Source organism: Carlito syrichta, unplaced genomic scaffold (assembly GCF_000164805.1).
Source record: "Carlito syrichta isolate Samal-C Ts95f unplaced genomic scaffold, Tarsius_syrichta-2.0.1 Scaffold303669, whole genome shotgun sequence".
Classification (NCBI taxonomy): Eukaryota; Metazoa; Chordata; class Mammalia; order Primates; family Tarsiidae; genus Carlito; species Carlito syrichta.
Genome location: NW_007247765.1, coordinates 1,140,638 through 1,151,832, shown reverse-complemented (window position 1 = coordinate 1,151,832; position 11,195 = coordinate 1,140,638). Strand labels below are relative to the sequence as shown.

The window sequence follows — 11,195 nt, the reverse complement described above, 5'->3', positions numbered from 1 at the left end:
GACTCCAACTCAAAAAAAAAAAAAAAACTTCCACAAAGTTCCAAAAAGCAAAACAGATTTGTCACTTGCTTAGTGCTACATTGAATCTACATGAATGCAGTGACATATAGGCATTGTATGAGGTACTGTAGGTAATTTAGAGATGATTTAAAGTAGACAGAAGGATGTGCATAGGTTATTTGTAAACACTACACCAGTTTCCATAAGGGACTCAAGCACCTGCAAAAGTTGGCATCTGCAGGGGATGGGGTCCTGGAAGCAATCTCTCATGGATTCCAAGGAATGATTGTATATGTTTCCATTCCAAAAGCATTTCTGAGCATCTGGTATGTAACAGTTACTGCGCTAGGAGCTAGGGATGCTGAAATGACTATAAGGCCCTACTCTCAAGATGCTCACAGGCTAGTAAGGAAACAGATAAGCAAAAACACAATTATGACACAACATTTAATGAGAGGCCTGGTACAGACTACAGGGTAACATTAAGGAAGAAACAGCAAACTCTTTCAGCCAGGGAACATTAAGGAAATCTCAGAGAGCGTGAGAATTGACCTGTGTCTTGAGAAAGACAAGGGAGTTTATCAAGTACCTCCAAGCAAGGGATAAGTACCCCCAGAGGAAAGAGGTGTGAAACAATACATGTTCTTGGGACTAGAACTGTGACCTTGACCTTGCAGGAGATTAATTGCAGGACAATGTGAGGAGATCATGGTGAAAATGTTGTCAGAGGCCAGATCATAAAGAGCCTGCCCACCATGCTCAGGAACATGGACTTCACTCTGTGGACTTTGGAGATCATCAGAGCATTTACCCAGAACCCTGAGCTGATCAGAAAGAAACATGGCTCTGCGGTATGGACAATAGACTGGGAGTGAAGACTCTGAGGACAGTCTCCATCAGGAGACTACCACAGTAGCCTAGACAAGGGAGTATGTAGTCTTGCCCTCATTTGAAAAGAATTTGCGGAGAACAGGGATGCACTGAGACTGTAGCAGGGGGGAAAAGGAAGAGAGACCAGAACAGCAAGTGGAATCAAAAAGACCTGCTGACCAACTGAAGGTGTAGAATAGCTAGGAGGGAAGAACTGGCTCGGAGAAGTGAATGACTAAGACTAAAAACACAGAGTGAATTATTTTAGACATGTTAAGAGTGAGGAATCTGAGAATGCCCAGGGGCAGTGAGAGACTTGAGTCTGCAGCTCAGAGCATCAGGGCTGAAAGGTATCTGGAGGTCATGGATGTGTAGGGAAGTAGGTGTGCCCACAGAAGCAGCTATCACTGCACAAATTGGTTTTTTCTATCCCTGTTTATGTTCATGTCCCAGAGTAATTATGAAAAGTTCCTATTTTACTAGCTGAAGTGTCCCAGGTTGAGCAATAAAATATGTGATCACCATAAACATTGGTTATCATCTTCACTTAATCTGGCTGATTTTTTAAAATTAGTGTCGTAGGTACACTACTCTTTATGTACTATTTTACAGAAAAAATCTTGACACTTTTCTATCAACTATGTATTAGAAAAATTTTCTTTGAGATCAGTAGGTGATTAATGCATTTGTATGTAAACCACCAACTTGTTTATAGTTGTAGGGTACTTTTTTGATGTTAGCTCTTCCTAAAGCAAGGCACAGTTGTTTTATCATGTGCCCATATCATTATTTTTCTTCTATAAGCAAAGTTACAGAAAAAAGGAAAACGTTCAAATAATGCATCACTATATGTGATATTCAGTAATTTTACAATTTAAAGCAATGGGTGTTCCTTTTTTACCACCGATTGAGTCACATATAGTATATCAGTATACATCTCTCTTATCTATCATCCATCTATATCTCAGCGCCCTCTGGCGTTTTTCAGAAAGGAGAACTTTTCTTAAAAGTATGGCATTCTCTAGCTGTCTTTCATCCCTTTAATTCAAAGTTTCCATATCAAAAAACAAGTTAAATGACACAGAAATAGCAACAGAGCTTTTCCTTGAATTATGAAGCCAAAGTCAAAAATACTAGTGTTAGGCTTTGCAAATACAGCTCACTTTAAACTGGATTAGGGATCAACTTATTACTTTTTGTTGTTGTTGTTGTTTGAGTCAGAGACTCGCTCTGTCACCCAGACTGGAGTGCAGTGGCATGCTCACAGCCACCACAGCCTTGACCTGCTGGTTTCAGGCAACTCTTCTGCCTCAGCTTTCCAAGTAGCTGGAACTGCAGGCAGGCACCACCACACCCGGCTAAGTTTTTGACTTATTGTAGAAATGAGGTCTTGCCAAGTTGCCCAGGCCGGTCTCGAACCCATGGGTTCAGACAGTCTTCTCACTTCGACCTCCCAAAGTGCTGGGATTATAGGCATGAGCCACCGCACCCAGCTATTTTTTTTTTTAATGAATTTAATGTTTGTGTACCTATTTTTTAAAAAGCAAGAAGTATCGTCAAGTATAAAATTTATTTCATTTTCTGCATAATTTCCAAAACTTCATTTTTTTTCTTTTGTTCTTTTATTTCAGTAGCATTAGGGAGTACAAATAGTTTTTTATTGCATGGCTGCATTGTATGGTGGCAAAGAAGTACCTGCCATTCCACGTGTGCACACTGTACCCACAGGTGATTTTTTTTTTTTTTTTTTTTTTTTGCGTTGGAGTCTCACTCTGTCGCCTACACTGGAATGCAGTGGCCGCTCCCGGCCACCGCAGCCTCGACCTGCTGGGCTCCGGCAATCCTTCTACCTCAGCCTTCCAAGTAGCCGGAATTACAGGCGTGCGCTACCACGCTCGGCTAATTTTTTGATTTATTGTAGAGATGAGGTCTCGCTGCCCAGGCGGGTCTCGAACCCGCGGGCTCAGGCAATCCACTCACCTCAGCCTCCCAAAGGTGCGGGATTACAGGCTGAGCCACCGAGCCCGGCTCACAGGTGATTTTTTATCCCTCCACCTCTTTCCATCCCCCTCTGAGTCTCCAGTGTCCATGATACCATTCTTTATGCCTAAGTAGTTCCTTAGTTTAGCTCCCACTTATAAGTAGAAACATGTGGTGTGTTTAGTTTTCTGTTCCTGCATTATTTCACTTAGGGTAATGTTCTCCAATCCTATCTAAATTGCTGCAAAGGGCATTGTTTCATTCTTTCTTTATGATTGAATAGTATTCCTTGGTGTGTGTGTGTGTGTGTGTGTGTGTGTGTGTGTGTGTGTTTTTTCTCATTTTCATTATCCACTGATCTGTTGATGGGCATTTAGGTTGATTTCGCCTCTTTGCAATCGTGAATTGTACTGTGATAAACATCCGAGTGCAGGTGTCTTTTTTTGTATAACGACCTTTGTTCCTTTGAGTAGACACACAGTAGTGGGATTGCTGAACTGACCTCTATTCCTTTGGGTAAATGACTAGTAGTGGGATTGCTGGATCAAATGGTGGGGCTTCTTTTAGCTCTTTGAGAAATCTCCATACTGATTTCCACAGATGTTGTACTAATTTGCACCCCACCAATAAGGTACAAGCATTTCCTTTTCACTGCATCCGTGCCAACATCTATTTTTTTAAATAATGGCCATTCTGACAGGTGCAGGGTGGTATCTCATTGTGTTTTAATTTGCTTCTGCAGCATTTAATTTTTTAATGATCACAATGTTGTTTCTCTGGAAAACATTAAAACAAACCAAGAGAAATACCAGAGTTGGAGGAAGGAACACAGTGACTCAGGAGGTAGTGTCCATTCAGAAAGCTCACCATTCAAAAAGGGACTGATGGCCACAGTACCACTGCATAGGGAACTTCATGACTGCAGTGGGCCCTGCTTTGTATGGAAGGGGTATTGACCTGCCCAATGAAAAGCCCCTGGGCATGTGTCTGCTACGATACCATGTCTACATTCTCCCCGTTCACCATCTTAGAGGGCCACTGTACCTGGGAAGCGTAAAAGTACCCCAGGTAAAGTCATGGCCTAATCCTCTGGGCAGAACACTGGATGAGAGAGAAGGGTGAACCAGCATACCTGTTCCCTGTCATAGGGGGATGGTCCAGTTGGGCTGCCAGTGCTCTGTGGCAGGCTGTCCTGCAGGCTATTCATCTGCTGCAGCACGGTGTTAGGGAACTAAGCCAAAAATGCACCAGACACGGCGGGTGGACATTTTCCCAAATGCCAGACTGAAGAACCCTTCCTCCTCTTAAATATAACCCATAAATCATTTTTCTAATCCCCAGAGAAAGGATATGTCCCCCGTGCTGCGCATGCAGGGCAGCGTCCTGGCCTGGAACCATTTCTATACTCTCAGACCAGCTTCCGCCCTTGACCAAACACAGAGACACACACATACACATACACACCCATAAACACCCTTTCTTCAGAAGCCATGTTTGAGTCGGGCTTGAATTGTGACAAATACTGTGAGAGAGCTCTGAAACAGAAGCTCCCATGTTGAGAGGATGGAGTTAACTGCCCAGAGAAGAGCCCCATTCAACTGAGCCAAGTCTCCTTGAGCGGCCATTTGTATACAAGTGGCCATCTATGTTGATAGGAATTTGGAATGAAGCACTGAAAACGGTGTTTAGCCTCTTGAGTGGAATCCTTTAAATCTCTACGGTAATTCAGTTTCAGCAGTGGTTGGACCACCCACGAGCCCCTGGAAGCACAGTGCATTTCAAGTTCTGCCTACTTTTTCAACCATTTTCTCTTTGAATCTTTCAGCTCTTCAGTCAAAGTGATCAGCACACTTGGACAATTTCCTAGGCTGGCATTCTTGAGATACAGCAAAAATTCAAAGGCAAATTACATACAAAAGGGCAGTTGGTTTGGCTTGAACTATGACTAACGGCATAGAAATAGCATAGGATTCATAGCAGCCTGCGATTCTAAAACTGGTCATCAAATCAGCCTTCATACATGATTTCTGGGATCGTTTTCCACATTATAGAACTTTCCCATGCCAGGAAAATGTATTTCCATAGAATGCATGATACCCATTCACCCTCACATGCACATACACAACATTCCTTTCTCATAAATTTAATGTAGTGTTTATGTGGATTATTTGTAGGAAAATCAAGCCTCAAGAAAGGGGCAGCTGGTTCAGAAGGAAAGCATGGACACCATCGACCATGCCACTCAGCTTGTCGAGCAAGCCCACGAGATGAGGGATAAAATCCAAGGTAAATGTAGTCTCTTCTGGTTCAGCTCAATGTCAAGGAGACACTTGTGTTATTAATAACGGTAAAAATAATGGCCACCATTAGTGTTTACTATGTCCCAGAACCTGCTGTTAGAGTATCATAGGTTTAAACATGTGTAAGTTCTTTGATTCAAGTTTGTTTATCCGGGATTTCTGAGTGCTCATCTCTACTTACTATCCGTTGATGTGCAAGAGTTAATATACAAAATCATCCCCTTTTTAGGCATTTCACAGAGGTGGAATGCCAGAATGCCTTTTCAGCACAGGAGATTACATGCTATGGTGTCTCTAAAAAGCAAGAGTTGAGTAGGAGTCATACACTTTTCTCGGTTTATTTGCAGAGAAGACATTGCCTTTAGACTGGCAGAAAACAGCTGGTCCAAATTGTCTCAAGCTGTGTCTACGATGCTCTTTCCCAAAGGCCAGGCAGGCAACATGCTCGGGTTCCCAGCCCAGAAGGAAAGGGTGGGGGCGGGGGGAGTTCTTTGTCCTAAAGCATTGTCCCTTCCTTGTTGGAGGTTTGCTTGTTTGTGCTCTCACTTCTGATGACTACAAGCTGCATCTGGAAGACTAGCTTAATAGTGCACTAAAAACTGTCTGCAATTACCAACAGGAGACAGGGGATTTCATTTGCTTCAGAATAAAGAGAATTTTCTTGGGAGAGAGTCTGCTAAGATCCAGTGTGTGTACTTCCATAATTTTTATTATACTATGTATTAAGTACTAGATGACAATACCAAGTGCATCTCTGGGCACAGTGGCAATAAAGGGACCCACAGTGGGAGATTCATATCTTTATATTGAGGTATCGGGTCATGTTCCAGGCAAAGGGATATATAAAGCCAGGATTAATCATGTGTCACGTTTCCTTTGGTGCCTGTAATAAACAATAAAAACAAGTGACATGCATTTCAATCACTCCTCAATCATCATTTCACATCTCCTCCCACATCTCATACTTTTTCATTTACTGATAAAATATTCTTTTCCTATTGCATTTTAGAGTTACTATTGATTTGTTCAAAAAGTAAGATTAAACCTAGAAGATTATATGACCTCATCCAAGTAATAAATAAATAAATGCCCTTATAGGCAGCACTTAACACCAAAATCCTAGAAAGCCATTTAGGGAAAAAGATCTGTCTTTGCTATTGTAACCCAAACTTTTATTCAAAGTTATGTCTTTTGGAAAGAGCCTGAATCCTCTTATTTGACCCATTAAGAATAGGAAAGGATGAAAAAATATAAAAGAAATGTAAATGGGAAATAATAATGTCTAAGTTTTTACTTTTTTAAGAATAATGTGGGATAGTTTCCAAAGACCAAAAGCAAAAATGCTATCGCCTGTATTTCCTTTTTCTAATCTATACTGCACATGGCTAAAAAAAAAAAAAAAAAAAAAAAAAAAAATTGTATATGTATTTTCATCAATGTGTCGAAGAATTAAGCATTGCAAGTGCTGGAGCTGAGGAAAAATATATTTGCTTTATTTTGGAGAGTAATACTTTAGACTTTACTCAAAAAGTGAGCATTTAATCCCTTCATAGTTGTTTTTTAACATATCTTCATATCCCTCTGCCTCTCTCAGTAATATTTGTGGCATTAAAAGCTTCTTCCTCCATTTGTCTCCCTTCCTTCAGAATTCTGGGGTGCTATACAACACCAATTGTGTGTCATTCCTTATCCCCAAGCATCTCTAAAACAACTGCCGGTGACCTTCAGGCTACCATCCACATAAAATACAACCCATTATTCTGGTATGATTTATGAGACACTGGCGTTTGTTTACCCGTCTTGTTTGGCCAACCATATAGATCTTAGTAAACCACAGACACACAATTTCATTTATGCCCGGAAGATAAAATGCTTCCTGCTAGAGTTGCCATAGGATGAAGTGATGATTGCATACCTTTCTTCTGATCATAGGTCATAGGAATGAGAGAGTGGGAAACTATCCTAACTCTGATGGTATTTAGACAGGGCACCCAATCCCTCTGAGCCCTGCCAGTCCCTCCAGTTCTAAAATTCTCCACCCTGCTTACAAATGTGTGTGAAAATGACTCAGGGTAGTCAGACAGGAAAAGGCAAATAGCAACTGCCAAAACTAAATATTAATGAGCAAAAGCTATCATATTATAACAAATCCCTATTTTATACCTAGTCTGTAAAGCAATTGGAAAGACTTATTTGGACAACTCTCAATATGTTCTTGTTAATTGGCTCAGAGCTTTAGTCAAATCTTTGTCTACAATATACTTAATAACTCCAATACAACTGACAAATGACAGGAGATGTCTCTGAACATTTTCTCCAAGTTCAGCGTGTTAGATAAAAGGTTGATCAAAGACCTTAAATACTAAGGCACGATGCTTAATGTTAGATATTAACATTCTCAAATCACTGTGAAAGCCCAATGAGGATGGAAGCCACATGGGCTTTGTACGAGCCAATTCTCATTCTGAAGACACTGCATGAGAAGCAGACGAGAAGGGTTTCCTGGGGCTTTTCTTCTCCTTAGAACACGCAATGAACCCCAACACAGAGCAGTACTCCCCTCTTGAGCATCAGCTGGCTTTGGATGAGCCTCTCTTTCCAGTTTGAGGTCAGCACTGTCCTCTGCTCAGCAGCCCTTACTCCCTGGGTCCCCAGCGCCAAGTCATCTCTCCCTGCTGCCTTGATTCACCGTGTTCTTTCTTCCAGAGATCAACAACAAGATGCTCTATTACGGGGAGGAGCAGGAACTTAGCCCTGAGGAAATCTCTGAGAAGTTGGTGTTGGCCCAGAAAATGCTTGAGGAGATCAGACGCCGTGAACCATTCCTCACCCAGCGGGAGCTTGTAGATGAGGAGGCTGATGAGGCCCACGAATGTAGGTGTTTTCTCCTCATAGCGGTCCCAACACATATCTGTTCTCTTTGCAGGCCCAGGGGTCAACACCAAGCCACAGGGCAACATTGGAACAAAGCAACCAATTCCTAGCATTCTGAGCTATTTAGAATTCGTACGTGGCCTTGGGGAATCATTGGAGACCTTTAGATTCAGGCCCAACTTTGAACCCTTGAGAAACAGCTGAGATTCCACCAGGAATCTGTAGCAGCTGGTGAAAACATATAAAACAGAGAAAAGAGGCCAAAGGGAACTAATTCCCAGAAGAGAGGCCAAGGAGAACCAATTCCCACTGTACCGAGAAGGCAGAAAGGCTACAAATCCAGCAACATTCATGCTGTGAGGTCCATGAATGACTTAATAATTTTAACCTCCAGTGGAAATTTAACATTTCCTTTCATGATGCAGGGAAGCACCAAGCCACAGTAGTATTTTTGAATCTGTGACTTGGTCACTGTATCTGCTATCAATTATTGACATCTACCCCAAACATATTCATTTGCGACAATAACCATTGATTTGTATATGGTTTCATGGGTTGACAATTTGGACTGGACACATCTCTGCTCCCTGAATTGTTTATTGACTGAGCTCACTGAGGCTACCTGGGAAGGCTGGGCCTCTCCCACCTGGTGGGGTCTTACCTCAATGAGACTAGCCCTGGCATGTTCACATGGCTGCGGTCTTTTAAAACGACAGGAAAGAAATTGCAAGGTCTCTTGAGGCGTGGCTTGCAACTCAGCAATGTTACATTCATTCTGTTGGTCAAGACCAGCCCAGATTCAAGGGATGAGGAGATAGACTCCACTCTTGATGGGAAGAACTGCAAAGAAATTATGTTCATTTTAATCTACTCAGTCGACAAAGAAGTCACAAATTTGCACGTCATGGTTTAGCTGTTGCTGATATTTTATAGTACCATTTAAATTCATCGATAACACAAAATGATGGTACTGATTAGATCTACCCCTAGATCTTGTTACTTAATGCATCAATACATAAGCACATATGCTATTATGCCACCAATTTGGTTCTTTAAATATATCTATCCCCTTTTAAGTTTTATATATTTTATTTTATGCATTTTAAGACACATTGTAAGAAGGAGTCTGAAGACTGCAATAGATTGCAAAGGGACCAATGACACAAAAAAGTTAAAGGGCATGAGGCCATTTTTCTCCCAAGTGTCACTGTCAACTTGCACTCACAATTATTGTAGGTACCATAGAAGAAGAACATTATTGATATTAAGATTTATTGTGGTCACAAATGTGTAAAATCTTGAAAACAGTAAGAACCAGAGAAAAATCTCAGGCCCCAGTTCTAAGTCTGACAGTCAGAAAAACTGGAGCTCTTACGTCACAGCAGATGCTTCCAAGCCCCTTCCCTGTTTTGAAATTGAGCGAGACTGCCCTGGGGAAATGGGACCAGTCACACCTCCCCCTTAGCCTCCTTCTATCTGAACTTGTTTTCAACCACTTTTACTACTCAGTCATGATCTTGTGTCTTCTGCTCACAGTGACAAAAGAAAATACAAAATCTCCACATGCCAGACTGATCTTCCCTGAAGAAAAATAGAATTAAGGCACCTAGTCAACACATGTGCCTTTGAGCAAAGAATGCATACAAGGTTTAAGAATAGCCTCTCTTTAATCTTTATTCCACCTCAGATCACGGTTTGGGTTTGGCCTAATGCAGATAACTAAAAACAGTTGCCTGGAGAAAATAGAGAAAATGAGAGGTTATGAACAGCATTTTGCCTTGTTACAGACAGGATAATCCTGGTTATTTTGAGCAGTCAAAGCTATATGTAGCATATCCAAGTCCCCTTTACATGGTAAAATTATTAGCAATCTGGGTAATAGCAAGCATAACATAATGGTACCATTTTCGTACAAAGCATAACAGGGGCTCCCAAACCCTACACAATAGCAATTTTTTACTTCAAATCTAAAACATGGGCTGTTTTGGTGAGCTGCAGCTTCCATCTCAATCACTAAAGGAGGCATGGCCCAACAGTGTCGCAGTTTTGCTCATGCCAGAAGGGACAGGAGGGACAGGAGGAAATGGGAGAGGCCAGCTGAGCTGTGTCTCGGTGTCTTCCCAGTGCTCAGCCAGGCCGAGAGTTGGCAGCGGCTGCACAACGAGACTCGCGCCCTGTTTCCCGTCGTCCTGGAGCAGCTGGACGACTACAATGCCAAGTTGTCAGACCTCCAGGAGTCACTCGACCAGGCCCTCAACCGCGTCAGGGATGCTGAGGACATGAACAGGGCCACAGCGGCCAGGCAACGGGACCACGAGGTACAGTAGACACTCACCATTCAGGGAGTCAGGCATAGACAATGTGAAGTTACACCAAGCAGGGACAGTAGGAGTAACGGTTTTTAAATATTGGTATAGGTAATATTTTTAAAACACTGCTGCATTTTCGTTGCTGTGAATTACGAGTATAAGTGTGTGTCCCAACGTCAAGTAGAAAGCAGGGAATTGTTGAGTTTTTGCTTTGGTGAGAACACATCTGCTCTGGCGCTTGTGTCCGTGAGTAGGTAAGCAATGCATAGCTTTGTTTGGGGGATTTTTTGGGGGGGGGCTTTATTTCTATAGCATTGGAGGTACCAATAGCTTTTGGTTACATGGTTGCATTGTAAAGAGGCAAAGAAGTCTGGGTTTTAAGTGTACCCACCACCCTATCTGGGCACACTGTATCTGACAGGTGATTTTTTTGTCCCTTCGCCTCTTCCCGCTTCCCCTTCTGAGTCTCCAGTGTCTATGACACCATTCTCGATGACTTTGCATATCCTTAGTTTAGCTTCCACTTCTAAGTGAGAACATGTTTGGTTTTCTGTTTCTGCGTTAGCTCACTTAGGATGATGGTCTCCAATCCTATCCAAATTGCTGCAAAAGACATTTCATTCTGTTTGATAGCTGAATAGTATTTCATGGTGTATACATACCACATTTTCTCTATCCATCGGTTGGTTGATGTGCATTTGGATTTATTCCACATCCTTGTGAATTGGGCTACATTGAACATGCGGGTGTAGGTGTCTTTTATGTAATGACCTCTGACCCCTGTCTCTTTGGGTAAATGCCTAGTAGTGAGTGGGATTGCTGAATCAAATTATAGATCCACGTAATTTTTTTTTTTTTTTAG

The 11,195-nt window shown here is 42.0% G+C and overlaps 1 protein-coding gene across 1 annotated transcript in view; it reads left to right on the top strand.

Annotated features, from left to right (window-relative positions):
- Positions 1-11,195, top strand: part of LAMA4 (laminin subunit alpha 4) — a 152,643-nt gene that overhangs the window by 71,888 nt on the left and 69,560 nt on the right. Inside the window, exons 9-11 of the mRNA XM_021712850.1 lie at positions 5,025-5,136; positions 7,857-8,024; positions 10,149-10,342. Coding sequence (XP_021568525.1) covers positions 5,025-5,136; positions 7,857-8,024; positions 10,149-10,342 — 474 coding nt within the window. The remainder of the gene's footprint in view (positions 1-5,024; positions 5,137-7,856; positions 8,025-10,148; positions 10,343-11,195) is intronic.